This window comes from Corticium candelabrum, chromosome 1 (assembly GCF_963422355.1).
Source record: "Corticium candelabrum chromosome 1, ooCorCand1.1, whole genome shotgun sequence".
Lineage (NCBI taxonomy): Eukaryota > Metazoa > Porifera > Homoscleromorpha > Homosclerophorida > Plakinidae > Corticium > Corticium candelabrum.
The window spans coordinates 14533120-14548433 of record NC_085085.1 but is presented as its reverse complement, the minus strand read 5'-3'; the positions used below and the strand labels follow the sequence as shown (position 1 = coordinate 14548433).

General features: G+C 39.0%; 2 protein-coding genes and 1 non-coding gene across 4 annotated transcripts; 2 read left to right on the top strand and 1 right to left on the bottom strand.

The window, feature by feature from the left end:
* The first annotated feature begins 37 nt into the window (after positions 1 to 37).
* LOC134183638 (SMC5-SMC6 complex localization factor protein 1-like) lies at positions 38 to 10129 on the top strand. The gene is made up of 14 exons (XM_062651225.1): positions 38 to 176; positions 548 to 858; positions 1992 to 2151; positions 3005 to 3160; positions 3218 to 3358; positions 3868 to 4055; positions 4426 to 4458; positions 4513 to 4590; positions 5197 to 5629; positions 7214 to 7332; positions 7387 to 7484; positions 8250 to 8431; positions 9338 to 9464; positions 9524 to 10129. Exons 1-14 carry the CDS (start codon positions 42 to 44, stop codon positions 9925 to 9927), a joined length of 2565 nt encoding a protein of 854 aa, XP_062507209.1. The 5' UTR covers positions 38 to 41; the 3' UTR covers positions 9928 to 10129.
* A 72-nt stretch (positions 10130 to 10201) lies between these two features.
* Trnaa-ugc (transfer RNA alanine (anticodon UGC)) lies at positions 10202 to 10287 on the top strand. Its single transcript is given in 2 exon segments — positions 10202 to 10237; positions 10252 to 10287. It is a non-coding gene; the product is annotated as a tRNA-Ala (tRNA).
* Positions 10288 to 10797: 510 nt separating this feature from the next.
* On the bottom strand, positions 10798 to 15281 carry LOC134178350 (NADPH--cytochrome P450 reductase-like). 2 transcript variants are annotated; one of them, XM_062645219.1, is made up of 16 exons: positions 14773 to 15040; positions 14650 to 14701; positions 14445 to 14573; positions 14223 to 14372; positions 14037 to 14161; positions 13895 to 13984; positions 13492 to 13590; positions 13315 to 13431; positions 12511 to 12629; positions 12270 to 12451; positions 12062 to 12211; positions 11768 to 11879; positions 11561 to 11713; positions 11371 to 11507; positions 11099 to 11190; positions 10798 to 11032 (listed from the first exon to the last, which is right to left on the bottom strand). In XM_062645219.1, exons 1-16 carry the CDS (start codon positions 14925 to 14927, stop codon positions 10888 to 10890), a joined length of 2007 nt encoding a protein of 668 aa, XP_062501203.1. In that variant the 5' UTR covers positions 14928 to 15040; the 3' UTR covers positions 10798 to 10887. The 2 variants fall into 2 exon arrangements, with proteins under 2 accessions (XP_062501203.1, XP_062501211.1); XM_062645227.1 differs by lacking the exons at positions 14650 to 14701; positions 14773 to 15040 and adding an exon at positions 15220 to 15281.
* Between the last annotated feature and the right edge of the window lie 33 nt (positions 15282 to 15314).

The following is a 15314-nucleotide window of genomic DNA, read 5'->3' as shown; positions in this document are numbered from 1 at the left end:
TTAACTAACATGTGTTCGGCGCCAAGTTGTTGTTGATTTGAATGATGATTTCTCGTCGATCTCGAGTAAGAGTGCTCTGTAGGCCTACTGTGCAACTTTCAGGATTTACGGAAAATGATCGTAAAGCTCTTGGTGAAGCAATTAGAAATTTGGGTGGAAAATACATCGACTCTCCGGTGAGAATGTACGGTAGCTCTAGTCGTCGTCTTCGTGGTCTAGACGCGTGCGTAATTGTTTTTATTGTACAGTACTGTACTTGAAGCTGCGGAACATGCTCATACTCTAGAGATGATAAGTACTGTGTAGATAGGCTGCTACAGTGTCACCGCGCGCGCGCGTGCGTGCGTGCGTGCGTGTGTGTGTGTGTGTGTGTGTGTGTGTGTGTGCGTGCGTGTGTGTGTGTGTGTGTGTGTGTGTGTGTGTGTGTATGTTTTAAGTGCATATATCGTTACCATCTTTTGTACACTTTACACTTGCATCATGATTTTTGTCATTTGGCTAGTGGTGCTTTACCTACTATAGCTGTTTTGATTTTGTTTCTATACAGCTGTTCATGTCATCTTGTACGCACGTAGTCTGTGCAGTTCCTAACGTGTCTGAAAAGTTCTTGTGTGGCTGTGCAGCCGGGAAATGGATTTTAGCACAGGACTTTATCAATGACAGTGTGACAGCTAGGCACTGGTTAAATGAGGAGGAATACGAATGGAGCCCACAGAAAGTATCCAGAAAAGGAATGCTTATCAAGGAATGCTTGCAATCAGCACCAAAAAGGTGGCGACTATCAGAACGAAGGCCATTTGTTGGATTCAAGGTTTTTCTAGCTGTGAAAGAGCTGAGGAAGAGAGAGGCGTACAAACGGTTTGTAATTTTAAAACAGTAATCGAATTTAGAGTACTTAATTAAATAAAAACCCGAAAACTGTGATGAGAAAATTATCGTTTTTGACACACGCAGCAGAAGCGGGTATTACTACCCAGGTAGCACAGCAGAGTGAGGTTATAATGTTCAGAGGTGTGTGTGTGTGTGTGTGTGTGTGTGTGTGTGTGTGTGTGTGTGTGTGTGTGTGTGTGTGTGTGTGTGTGTGTGTGTGTGTGTGTGTGTGTGTGTGACATGGCAATACCCAGGGTCTTATAGATTCTGTGGCTGTTTGCCTTGCTCTGGTTTTACTCTCCAAACCAAATTGTCATTATTTCTAATATATAACAACGGAGTTTCAGTTCACGGACAAGCATGTTCTTGTGTACAGGACGTTGTCCAATTCACTCAGTTCACTCTGTGTACATTCACTTGTGGAGGATTTGCATACCTCCCAAGTACCTAGAATGCACATAGAGCAAAGTGGAGACCTTTTTAACAGAGGTTGTCATGATTGTTTTTACGGTAGCTATGGAACAGGACAGGTGTGTGTGTGTGTGTGTGTGTGTGTGTGTGTGTGTGTGTGTGTGTGTGTGTTTGGGACACTTTCTATAAAACCTGTCAATAATCTTATCAATATTTAAGTTTATAATTTCAAAACTTTTCCAAAGTACAGGCTAAAATGTCCCAGATGCTGTTGAAACCAACTGTTTGCATAATGCTGTCTTTTCTACAAATTTTTGTGCTGCATTCATCAAATTCTAACATTACAAACAACATATACTTGAATCTTTTCTCTCCACAATTTACGTGTCGTTCTCTGTCTTTTTTGTTTTATGCATGGTGTGTTATGTGTTTTGCGTGTTGTATTTTGGGTTTAAGAAACACGACCATAAAGTCTGGGGTCATAGGTTCTCAGCCATCTTCGTAGGTCGCTGCTATATTTGGTAAAGGGAGTGCCAAACTAATAGAGAGATTCAGCACCATTTTACCATACTTTACGTAGAAGTAAGTGATTACATATATTAATTTAGTTGATATTAATTAAAATGAAGTAAATTAGTTTACTATAATGCATTTAATTAAATATTATGTTGTTTTGGTCAGTTTGTGGTATATGGTGGCTGTTACGTTAGGTTGGTGGAAGCTGGAGGCGGCTTAGTGTATGAACACCAGAAGGATTTTGTATTCACTCACGTGTTTGTTGATGAAAATAAAGAAGTTGTGGATGGAAGTCGACAGACAGATGACATCCAGACACTACCGGTCACTAAGATCCAAGATTACATCTTACAAGTGAGAACAAACACATTACGTTTACTTAAAACTTTCTATAAATATATTACAGTTTTTAAATTTGCAGGAATGTTTGTTGTTTTGTCACATTTACTCTTATTGAAAGAAGCAATGAACCCTGTGTGTGTGTGTGTGTGTGTGTGTGTGTGTGTGTGTGTGTGTGTGTGTGTGTGTGTGTGTGTGTGTGTGTGTGTGTGTGTGTGTGTGTGTGTGTGTGTGTGGCAAAGGCATGATACAGTAATTTGGTTTTTCGACAATTTATTGTATAAATAGAAGACACATCATTACAAAGGTAGTACTACTGTACATGATTCAAAAATAAGATCTATTGCCAGTTGGAGGTCTGGAAGAAGTGCAGTAACTCAATTGACAATAATGAATGGATTGTGTGATTGTCTATGAGTTAGTTATAAAGTTAGGTTTTATTTGTTGAAGCTTGTGGAGCTGCTCTCTAACAACTTTAATTTAAAGAACCTGGAAGTCAATGCATGATTCACCACACAGCTTGAAGATTTTGAAGGACATTGGTAGAAGAGTAGCTAGAGGAGTTTACGTTGAAGAACAATATTAATAAGCAACATTAGTCAATCATTTTGCAGTTTTTATGAACGCAACGTCCTGTACTTTCTGTTTGTTTATGTATGTACAACTCTAGACTACTTTTAGATAGACTCTCGTTAGATCCTTGTTAGACTATTGTATGTTAGTAACATTTTAGATATATACATCTATTCTAAATTATCTCTAATACTCTACATTAGTTAGTCAGTGGATTGTGTGCTTTTGTAAGATACGTAATTTGTTTAATTAGCATGACAGCATTTGCATATTAAATGATATTTTCTAATTTTAGGATTTACCTGATACTGTATTGTCTACAAATTGTGCTTACCAAGAGAGGAGTAATGCAGTGCTAGAACTTTCCCAACAAGACGACATAGTTGATGATGTTATCCAAATGGCAGTGATTCCAGTGCACCCCTCAATAGATTGCAGTGCTGAGTCCACAGTAAGTGAATCTAGTATGTTTGTTATGTTTGTTTCTTGTGTTGAGTACATTGTTTAGCCAAATGCAAGAGTTTGGAAAATTGTTCGTAATTTGATTGAGGAAGGGCAAACAGCATCTTTGACTGATGGTTTATTTCTTTGTTCGTATTGCTTACCAACTGCTGATATTCTTCACACATTGCTATTCGATGTCTTATTGGTGAGTAAAGCAACATTTTTGAAGTTATTTTGAGTGGACACAGGTGATGATGACAGGTTGCTTGTGATGCTTGTGGCCACTAAAAAATTAGCTGATTACAACATCTGGTGTATACGTGGGCTATATACGGGGCTTTAGAAATGTGAAAAGAGAGTTGATGTGTTGCTGTTACATGCATGATTTTGGGTATTGAAGTATATTCTATTCACATGATTGCTGGCGAATGTAATCACATTATATTGAAATGAACACAAAGCAATTTATAATCTTTATAGATATGGGAGCGTGGATATGAGAACTAATGTGGGATTTCTAGTGGTGTCAATATTGGCAATAGGATGTCGATTTTGTCTTGTAACATAACATATAAAAGTACGTTTTGCTAACAGTTACACAATGAATGCTTTCTCAAATTTTATATTTCTTTGTCTCTTAGACCTAGTCCTTATACTATATAGCATGATCCATACATATTGTGACTTTTGTTTGATGGTCTTGTTGGTGTATAGAGTGCTACTTGTGTTGAATTTGCCAACAAAATGTATGCCTTGCTGAGGAAGATTCTTTGGAGTAGCCCACCCTGGGCAAAGCAATGGAACAGGCAAATTTATATGGAGTGTTTGGTGTCACAGCCATCTCGTGTAAACAAAGACGTTATGACCAGTGATGGATGGAATGTACTATGTGACTTAGTGAGGTTAGTGTTTATCATGTAGGTATTGTAAGTTGATGCTCAACTAGTTGCTCGTTCTATTCTATGATGCTACAAGTAGCTTAGAGTGATCACATTACCATGCATGGCTGTTCTTGTGCGAAATCTTTCGTCTTGTTTGCAATGCATGTGCGTTGAAGAGACAAGACCTGACAAAGGTTTGTTACCGTTAGATGATTAGTACTGGTATGGATATCGTAATGCTAATGCTATTAGCTTCACACAGCAGAAGTCTGATTTTCAAATGTCCTACAAACTCTTGCCTTATTTATTTACAATTTTATGTATTCTATGTTAATTTACACTATTGTATAAGTAAGCTACATTGAACTTGAAATTGTTGCTGTGTGTGTAGGTCATTGTTATCTGCAGACAACAGTCTGTTAAGGTAATACATTCTTAGAAATGATATACTGCATTGTACAGATCGACTGATTGATAGAGGAACTGTCTTGGGAGCTACAACAGTGTTTGAGTTTCTTTTCTTTGTACTTTCTCAAGACTCTATTCAAACTGAAAGGTAAACCAGCGATCTTTAAGTGTTGGTATGAAATGATTAGCAGATAGATGCAGGTGGTCAATAGCAGTGAGGCAGTGCAAGTCTATCTGGTGTACAGTTTTCATCTGCCATCCAGCATGTTACCAGGGATAGGGGACCAGCCCTCAGATATGGGGCTACCCGCAAAATAATCAGGTTTTTTTCTGTTAATTAAATAAGTGGCCATGGACCAAAGTGTTGTGCTTGTGTACACAGAATGGGTTGAGGTATCTGGTGATACTGATATTCTTATAAAAATGCTTTGTGTTCAATGATGGACTTCGTACAGTCAAATCAGTGCCGCCTTAAAAGCACTTTCATGCATTGTGAATGTGCATTGAGGCAGTATATCCAATTTTCTGCATTTCTGGCATTCCACTGATAGAGTCACCCGGTGGTCATGTTCTATGCATGCTACTGGATCTGTGACTAGGCAGTAAAGGTGTGGGTTGTTGGTACGCATTACATTGATTTCCCACTTTATAAATTCACGTAATCTCAATAAATGCATTCAATGTAAGCTCAGGTGCAGGCGTTTGTCCTCGGCTTCGTTTCTGTTCATTGTTTATAAAATGATGTGGTTACTAGGCAAAGTGGTCAGCTGAAGAATACTATCTTGTGTCAGTTAGTATGGTCTGGTTGTCATGGCAATGGAACTAATTGTCGAATTAGAGAGATTCTTAACATCATGGTTGATGCCGCTGTTGCAGCAGACAGCAGTGTCCATCACAGCATGACTCTCTGCATGTTGTGTCAACTCATTGCCCACATCAGCCACTACTGCTATCTCAGTGACATAAAATCTAACTCAAGTGGTGCAACACCTTGCTCAGATTCTATTGTTGCCGAACTTACTGTTGTTATCTCTTCTTGTTCATGTCGGCTTTCTCACTCTGCACTGAGACTCATTCTGGAGAGTTTGCAGCCAGCATGGCTTGTGTTCAAAGTATGTCAAACCATCCTGGACAAATTCACAACCATAGTAGAAAGGGATGAAAAGAGAACAGACTTGGAGAAAATGGTATAATAATGGTAAATAATAAATTAGACAACTTTGTTATTGAAGTCACTAATTTGGTTGTGATAAGATTTAATTGGAAAAGAGGGATCTTTAATGCAATCTAAATACTATGTAGGTTTATGCTGTTTGGTCATAACTTTATGTATCTCATGACCAAAGTTTTTTTGTGTCTACTGTGTTTCACTGAACATTAGAAGTTTGAGCACCAGCTGTTTCAGTCCGGGAAGAGTGTGTTTAATATGTTCTTGAATTGTTGTATTCATTGTGAGAACAGGTATTAGCTGTTATTGCAACCCGCATAGCACAGCACACTGAGATTGTATATTTTCAGAGGTGTCCGTCTGTTAGTCTGTCTGTCTGTCTTTCTGTTTCATTTATTGAAACACAAACTCTACGTTACATTTCTAACACTAAATACAAGCAATCTACTGAGTTCAGCTTTAGTTTAATGCAAGCTACTTTGATAGTCTCTATTGTGTATGTTCTCATTTACTTCTCCAGGGAAGACACGTGTCAGCTTGTGGAGGATGACTTTAGTGTTACATCGTTGTAATATTATTGAGAATTTTTTCCTCCAAAAACCTGTCTGTCTGTCTGTCTGTCTGTCTGTATTTTGTTCATTGACTGTTATTGTTATGCATACGTAAAGTTAGCGATTGTTATTGGTAGAGTAAGAGTTCAAATATAACAATCTTTCTGTCTGTCTGTCTGTCTGTCTGTCTGTCTGTCTGTCTTTTATTTTCAACATCAATACTACCACACAGTGAATATCAGTAAAAGGCACCACAGCTATATCTGCCTGTCTTTCTGTCTGTCTGTCTCTCTGTTTTACATATGTTTTCATAAATGAACTATAGCACCAAAGCAGTAGCTAATCTACTTGTCCGTTACATCTAGTACATACATGAAAACTGGTTAACACTACAATGCACACTATATACGCACTAAATACACATACACATTATGACTAGACGAAAGGGACCTATGGTCCTGGTCTCTAAATGTTTATGACTGTCCACTGTCAGCTGAAGTCTACCTGCAGCTGTATTCGTTGAGGAGAGATGAGAACTTCTTTGTAAGGGTTTTGCTGTTACATTTTGAGGTGGATGGCAAATCTCTTCCTCCAATAGTCCAAGAATTCTGGAGCATTTGGTTGCCCTTCTCATTGACTGAACTGCGAGATCTGTCTGTCTGTCTGTCATATATTTGATAAATTGCAATTTAGAGTACATGATGGCTACTACAAACCTCTACAATTGTTGAGTAATGTCCAAGCTACTTTCATCTTTATCTACTCCACGGTCACAAGGCCTGGAATGTCAATATGAAATTTTTAGAATATTACAATCTTGCCAAAATTGTGGACAAGTTTGAAAATGAGCACTCGGTCATTCAATTCAGAATAGCTGCTATTAGTACACTTTACGATTTGCACATCATGGTTGTGTGATTCCCTTGTAGATGGCTTTTAGTTTTACTATGTCTCAGTTTCATTTGTAATAGTAAAATAAGCAAACTATAGTATTTGACATCATATCAATGAATGCTTTCGTGCTTGATTGATAAATAGTTGTGTTTGTATAGCTGACTGATCACATGTTCTTGATTCCATCCTGGTCATCAAACAAATCTGTGCCACGTGTTTCTCAACAGCCAAATGATACTAAAACGAAGAAGAGAGCGGCCTTAGGAGAAATTGGAGTGTGAGTAAAATCTGATGTCTATAGTAATGCCTTAGTATTGTGCTTCTTGTATAGCAATGTCATTAACAGCCCAAAGAGAGGACAATGTGAGAACAACTTGGTTTCTAAGGAAATCTCCAGAAAGAATACAGTGAACAAGAAAAATAAGAAAGGTTTATAGGTTGTGATTGTTTGGGGTGATGATGAGGCAAATGTATTGACAAATGCATCAATTGTGTGTCAATCAGTATTTTATTTGCCAGCAAATATCACCACAAAGACCAAAGCAATTGATAGGCTGACAGGCAGACAGACAGAGTTAGGGGCAAAACAGTAGTTGGGAGAAAGATCTAAATACCAGCAGTCTGACGTTTATGGTTGTCAACAGTTCAGCAAAATTTTGTAATCAGATCAGATGTTTTGTGGCTGTGTTGATAAGGTTATTTGTTGTTGTTTGAGTAAGCCTTTCTCCAGTTGTTTGCCAGCATGTATCTTGTGAAGTATGGAATGGCAACGTACTCAAGAACTTGGCAAACACAATTCACTAATCAATGTGGATCAATGCTAAAACAGCTGCATATTGTCAGTAACGTAATTATCAACATGTTGTCTACATGTACCAGACAGTTGAAATAGATTATTTCTATAGCCATGAAGTTTGTCATGAAATTTTTCAGACAACTACTAATTAGCGAAAATGTGCAACTAATAGACTTTCGGTCATAGTTAGGGATGAGGCTAAGCTGCTTACTTGACTTCAGGGGATTGCTTGAGCAAGTATATTATTTGTATTTTTGATATTTTATTGACTGAGAAACTGACAGACAGACATTCACATGAATAGATAAACCAGCCAATGTAGTAGTTAAACAACAATGATGTTTTTCTTATTGTTTTGCTTTGTTTATTCTTACTTGAACTACAAATAATTTGATTAGGTGAAACTCCACTTCAGTGTGCATGCATCCGTGGTGATGCTCAAGCTGTGGCTATGTTCCTGGAAATGGGAGCGGATCCAAATACTTGTGATCACGCTGGCTGGACTCCTCTACATGAAGCATGCTTTCATGGACATACACAATGTGTAAAAGAGTTGATGAAACAGGGAGTTACTTTGGAGGTAAAAACAACACATGAATTTTTGTTGTTGTTTGTGATATGAAGTTTACATTTACCATAAAATGCTTTTATGTGTGTTAGGCCAGCATTGTTATTTCCACATTTGTTTTTGTACATTTGATGCAGCGGCATGGTGGCAGTGAAGTCTGTCACTTTGTAGGAATTTTGTTGAGCAAGAAACAGTTACATTGAAATTTGATTGTTGATAAATTAGGCAGATGTTGTATTGCAAATAGTCCTTACCATAAAACAGCAAAAAGTTATTGTTTCTTGTGATGGTGTACAAACAATTACTGATAAGCCAAACCAGACACTTGGAGTTTCAAAGTGGCTGCATTTTTGTTTTTGTTTTTTTGACAAATATAAAGCCGCGGTATCGATGCTATAGGACCCCGAACAAAACTGTGCCCGAGTTTACATGACAATTATTTGGGCCAAGCTGGGTCTTGGGATCGTGGGCACAGCTCACTTTCAAATGTTGTGTTGGGTTCAAGACACAAATTTAGATTCGCCCATCATTGAGTAGCATGCACACAATTGTGATTCATTAGCACCTTAGACCTCACGCACCTATGACTTATTATTTGAGGATGAAAATGGTGTCATGTGCATGTGTAAAAGCAAAACAGGGCCTGGCTGGGGATTACCTGGGCCTGGGTTGAGCCCGGGCCACATTCTAGTGGGCCAGAATGTGGGCCTCGTGTAAGCAGGCTTTAGTTTTAGTTAAATAAATAAATAAAATATAGTAAATAAATAATAAATAGATAGATAGATAAGGTGAGAAACTGTTTGTCAAACATTGATTCTTTACAGCTTCATTTTCTGCATCAGGACTGTCCATATTATGTGAATAATGAATGTTGGCAACAATGTTCTGTGTTCAGGCATTAATTTGTAGTATGAGTAGGCTCCCGCAGACGAACGCACTAGCACTGTGTGGATTCTTACTTCTGCTCCGGATGGCACTACTCCTATACACGATGCAATAAACAATGGACACACAGAAATTGTGAAACTGCTGGTGAAAGCAGGCGGTAGACATGCTCTTAACACTACGTATTTTGAACATCTTGGTGACATATATTTTATCTAGGCAAGAGAATTCTTGACTTCAAACAAAGAGATGGCCGAAGATTAGTTGACATGGCTGTCAGTGATGAAATGAAAGCAGCTCTAACCATCACAAACGTTGCACATACAGGTGAAGCTGTTGTTGCACCCTCACAGTCTGCTTACAATGAAATCTTGGGTGGAGTTGCCGTTTCACTAGAAAGCTGTAGAGTCTATTGTTTGTTGCTGGCTCATGAGCTCAGGGCTTACTTTGAGAGCAAATTTATTTGCAATGCATCAATCAAAAGAGTTGATCTTATGAAAAGTATACCAGAAAAGGTTCAAACATTTAGAGCTCATCTCAAACAAGTGATGATGGTGACAGACTTTCCAAACTCTTTGAGGACAACTCTTCAGTGCATTGAAACTCTGAGTTACATAGACTAAACACAGTGCTGCGTGTAATGACCAACTTGGTGACAGTATAGTACGCTAGTTTGTTTTTAGTTAGTAACAGAATTTAGTAACTTGCAAAGTTTTGATTTAATTGCAAGTCAATCTTGTAAGAAGGTTAGGTGTTATGTAACAAGCAACAATTTCATTATAAGCTGTGAGACTTTCGTCACAAACACACTGTACAGAAACTGTGACAAACAAACAGTGCTGCCGAGAAATTGTTGGTGATTTATACTTCGCATTTAGAAGTAGGCTATCATCAGACGGGGGTGTAGCTCAGTGGTAGAGCGTCCGCTTTGCAACTGGCGCCGAAGGTGCGGAAGGCCTCGGGTTCAATCCCCGACACCTCCAGTTAAAACTTTTTATTTTTTCTTTTATATTCAACACTTTGATACCTTCCTTTTCTAATGAAAAGTTTTGGAATCGTTTGGTGTCATTCCAACGTACCTCTTGTGCAGAGCCGTATTAATTAATTAAAGATAGAGACTACGCTAGATAGAGACTATAGCGTAGTCTCGTGTAGTATACAAGTTTCTGATCCTTTTTAGCCGTGGTACAGAACAAAAAATATTTTTGAAATGATTCTACGATATAGTCATCATTATTTACAGTTTGTGTACTTTACAGTTGCGGATCACTCTTAGAAATTTGACTTTAAATGGTTTCATTCATTTTCAGATATTGCTTGCCTCTGCAAATTGACACTTGTCGTGTTGTCTCAAATAGCATATCACACAGAGAGCAGTGATTAACTAATCTGACTTCCACCCTGACTGGAAGTCTACATGCACAGTAAGTACATGCAGCAATGCATGTAAGTAAACCATATGGACACTGCAGTAAATGCTGACACACAAAATGCATACTAACTGAGCATAGTTGTATTTCTGGATAGGAAACTTAGACTACACAATTAATCTCCTACCAATTCAGCCTACCAGTCTGCTACCATTAGGACCACACATCTACTGAGTACCGTCCTTTGGTAGACAGTGTCTTGATGTATGTTTCTGCCTCTGCTTCAGTCATTTTTCCACAATTCTGACAAATTTTAACTAGCGCATTATGCACATCCCGTGCCATAGACTTGGCATCACTAAAAACAGAAACATCAAATTTACTTTGGATTTTAGTCATCGAGTAGCCAGCATGTTGTACTCACCCACTAACACAGATGTGTCCACCATCACTTACAAGCTTCCAGACCGTCTCCTTGCAATTTTGAAGCAAGTGAGTTACATAGATTTTGTGATCCTACAGAAACAAACTGATTTTTAATGCACATAACTATAACACAACAACCATGTAGCCTCCTTAGATATTAAACCTCTGTACCCCAGCCAAGATAACATTATCCCCCTGCAATACTACCCACTTGCTCATCCAATTCAGCCTGAATAGACTAACAGCTATATTGACCAAGTTGTGGAGTACCTGGTCTCTTGAGAAAGCTACTTGCAGATCTTTCAATGTTCCCTCCTCCAGATAACTGTTGAGTTCTTCTTCATACAGATAGTCCTCTGATTTTCTTCGGCATCCAAAAAACAGCAATGTGTCTCCTATCTTTTGACCTACACAAAAATATCTCATCATTGGTGTCTGGTCCTACAGAAGAGTCATAAACCTTTCTTCACAAGAACACTTCGATCTTGTATAAATCCACGAAATGGAGCTAATCCTGTGCCAGGGCCAATCATAATGACCGGATTAATGGCTCTAATGGGTGGACGAAAGTTTGACTTGCGAACAAAAATAGGCACCTTGGGTGGACTGTGGTCTACAAATATTAATCATCCTACAAATATCAATTACCTGTACAAAAATTTCTTACCATTGGGTCGTTTTGTGGCAAGCCATGATGTTGCTACGCCTTCAACACGCCGCCCAATCCTTGTCTTGTAGTCCACTAGCGCTGCAGTTACATGAATGGTTTCTGGATACATCTGCAATAATACAGTACTACTACTGACCAACCAATATATCATAGTTTCGACCTGTAGTTTGGAAAAGTTGTACACACACAACTGAACACCACTATGTATATATAGTACATATGTAAATCACAATGCAATGTCGTCTACATGGCATTTTTCATGCTTGTTGTCGACTCATTCTGTGTGCTGACCTTTGGCGATGAAGATATTGAGAAGTAACGAGCTTGTAACCGAGGAAGCAGTTCCAGTACATGATCAATCGGAGGACGAACAGAAGGCATGCTTTCCAGCACTTCAACAATACTGCGATGATCCTTAATAACCCACTCATTGTACTCACTCTAAAATAGAACATTACAGAGCAAATTGAGCATTGTATATACACACACCTCTACCCACCTTTCCTTCTTCTGATCCAGATCCCATCTGAAGCAGAGTATCAATCTCATTCTTGTCAGAAGCATACCTAGCAATTTCCTTTAAAACGTGAGTTCGAGGAGGGCTAGTGATATCGACATAATGTAACAAAGCTGTTCGAAAAGAACATGGACATGGAAATGGGTTTTTCTTGGTGGCTTGTTCTAGCAAACAAGCAAATGACAGAAAGTCTATTACACACAGAGTAGGACTGATTGCTAACCATCAACACTGATGAGACTAAACACTTGATCCAAATCGAATTGAAGTAAATCAGCAAGCTTCTGTACTATTGCAGCATTGTTGGTAGGGTAGATGGCCACATGATCTCCAGCACTGTACCTATGGCAACCATACTGTATAAAAATAACTTGTAACCGCGAATACAAAGACATGTATAGCCTACACGTTATTTGAAAGCTTATACTACAATGTCTATCATTTTTCATTGCATACTATTGCGACTTCAGCCACACTGTTGCCAATTAACCTAAATGCAGCTCTGATGTGTGTGTACCAAATCTAGTATCGAATCAGGCATAAGTCTGCAGCCACCTAAGCAGCACAAGTGATCTCTTCAAAATGCAAGAATTCTTCTCTTTTTGTTTTGAATTCTCGCTCTGTCATCTGCCTAATGGAACTACTGAAACCCATTCATGCCTCGATAGCCACTGCACAGCAGCACAATACAAATGCCTGCTTATCTTTGGGCCACATTTGTAGAGAGTCTGATTTCTAAGACATTTAGATGCAAACCATTATACACATGCCTCAGTGCCTCTGCAACAAATAAACAAATACAGAAAAAAGACCTTCTCGTATGCATAACAAACTGGTGCACTGACACAAAAGACTTGGAAACGAGTTGGTCCGCTGGTATTTGCCTATATCTCTAATTTATTAATTTTAGCTTTAAAGGTGTAGAAATGGTAGCCATCCGATACTTCAGCTAGATCAGCTACAAACCCTTCTTATGATGTCATCTGTTGCTTGTAATTATGCAGCACACTGAGATCTGCATAAATACCTTATATTCGTTCCAGAGATATCCAGTTCAATGTGCATGCATGACCGATCACCACTTTTGTGCAGTTCTGTATTCACGAGCAAGGGTGCCATGTAAGGATTCTTAGCATCATAAGGACTGTGCAAACACAATCAAAACAGTTGCCATAGAAATGTCTGGTAATGTTAAAAAATATACGGCTTTTGATGGTTGTAAGACTTCAATCTCCCCATTTCTCCTGTAAAGACCTTGCTTCTGTCAAGATTCTCATAAACTTCCAATCGAAAGTCACGAAGGCTACCCAAGTTATACACAATATATAATCACCATGAAATACATGTCTTGTCTTGTCTTGATTGTCTGTCTGTCTGTCTGTCTGTCTGTCTGCCTGTCTGTCTGTCTGTCTGTGTCTGTCTGTCTGTGTCTGTCTGTCTGTGTCTGTCTGTCTGTCAATCACATATATTTGAACTTTTATCTGTCTGTCTGTCTGTGTCTGTCTGTCTGTCAATCACATATATTTGAACTGTTATCTGTCTGTCTGTCTGCGTCTGTCTGTCCGTTTGTCTGTCCATCCGTCTGTCTGTCCTATTATAATTGAGACCTTTCATCTTCACCAGAAGCTTCTAGTCCAAACTTCTCACAAACTGCTAGCCACAAGTTAGTTTTCCAAGTGACAAAGTCCTCTTCAATACTGATCCAAAATCATATAATACACAAATCTCCTAATGTTAGAACTATCTCACTTTGCATCGTCATCTCCTTCCCCTCTCTCAAATACACGCTCTGCTCCAAGCTTCTCCAATTGAGCATCCACAAAACGTCCAATTGCATTGAAGTGTTCATATGTCTTGTTACCCAGACCAAACACCTTCAAACAACAAAACAGTAAACTAAAGTTTAATCATGTACAATCAGTGTGTCATCATTACAGCATATTTTAAGCCGCTTAAATCTTCGTCTGTGTCCTTGAGCCAATCATAAAACTCTTGAGCATTGTCGGTTGGGTCACCTTCTCCATATGTAGCCATGCAAAAGAGAACCAGAGAATTCTCAATCTCTGGCAACTTAGGTAGTTCTTCCTATCTCACAATCAAACCAAGACAGTCAGTTTTAATTTCTTAGACAAAGTAGTTGTGTACAAACAGTCAGACCATGTCACACTCTTCAAGGTCTACCACCAAACCTCTTAGCCCAAACCGATGTCCTTCTTTTCCCAAACGGCCAGCAAAATCTTCAGCTGTCCCCGTCTGTGATCCGTAGAAAACGACCAAATTTTTATTCTGTAGAAAGTAAATATATTAGATGATGATGATGTCTATATTTAGATATAGCTAGGCATCTACTGCATAAAATTACACTAGACTTCATCCTGTCAACAAGCTTTCCGGTCAAAGTCGTTTTGTTTGCACTATGAGAGCAAGTGGAAAGTGGTTAGTAATCACTTCACATCTATACTAATTCGATCCGTCCGAAACTGACCCTGTCTCTGGCACTCTAATGGGAGGGAGGTCTATCATTTCTCTGTCTTTGGCTTGTTGTCTCCTGCGCCGTAAGTACCAGACAAACACCGAAACGAGAGCTATAGCCAGTAGAATGTCAAGAGGACCAATCCAAGGCTCTTCGGTTGAGCTCATCACTGCGGTGTGCTGTCACAAACGTAATACCACGCCGTACCAATGTAGGTACTGCACCTGAGAGAGTGGTAAAGGCACGTCCGGTACGGCCCCGCGGTCCTCGGTGTACTGTACCACTAAATTTGAATTGGATTCAATCAATTAGCTCCCCGCCTTCTTGATCGCCCTTTCCCCTCTCCTCACGTGCAAAAGCGGTCTGGCTCCGAGGCTAAACTAACTCGATTATACATGTAGTAGCCTAACTAAAAAACTACACTAATTTAGTTAACTTTTAGCATGCATGTGCACCTACCTTGTTTGTCGTCCGCTTTCGAAGACCTGGGTACGCTATTATCTAATCACAGAGGCTCTCAGAGCAGAGCCATATGGCTCTGCGCAGAGTGGGAC

Excerpts from the sequence above, each read along its gene's own strand:
- LOC134183638 (XM_062651225.1), top strand. The coding sequence starts at position 42 with ATGATGATTTCTCGTCGATCTCGAGTAAGAGTGCTCTGTAGGCCTACT. Across the intron at positions 3,161-3,217 it reads ATTGCAGTGCTGAGTCCACA|CCAAATGCAAGAGTTTGGAA; the intron begins GTAAGTGAATCT and ends TACATTGTTTAG. Across the intron at positions 4,459-4,512 it reads GCAGACAACAGTCTGTTAAG|AGGAACTGTCTTGGGAGCTA; the intron begins GTAATACATTCT and ends ACTGATTGATAG.
- LOC134178350 (XM_062645219.1), bottom strand. The coding sequence starts at position 14,927 with ATGAGCTCAACCGAAGAGCCTTGGATTGGTCCTCTTGACATTCTACTG. Across the intron at positions 13,591-13,894 it reads GCTTCTGGTGAAGATGAAAG|CCTTCGTGACTTTCGATTGG; the intron begins GTCTCAATTATA and ends TAACTTGGGTAG. Across the intron at positions 13,432-13,491 it reads TCTTACAACCATCAAAAGCC|TCCTTATGATGCTAAGAATC; the intron begins GTATATTTTTTA and ends GTGTTTGCACAG.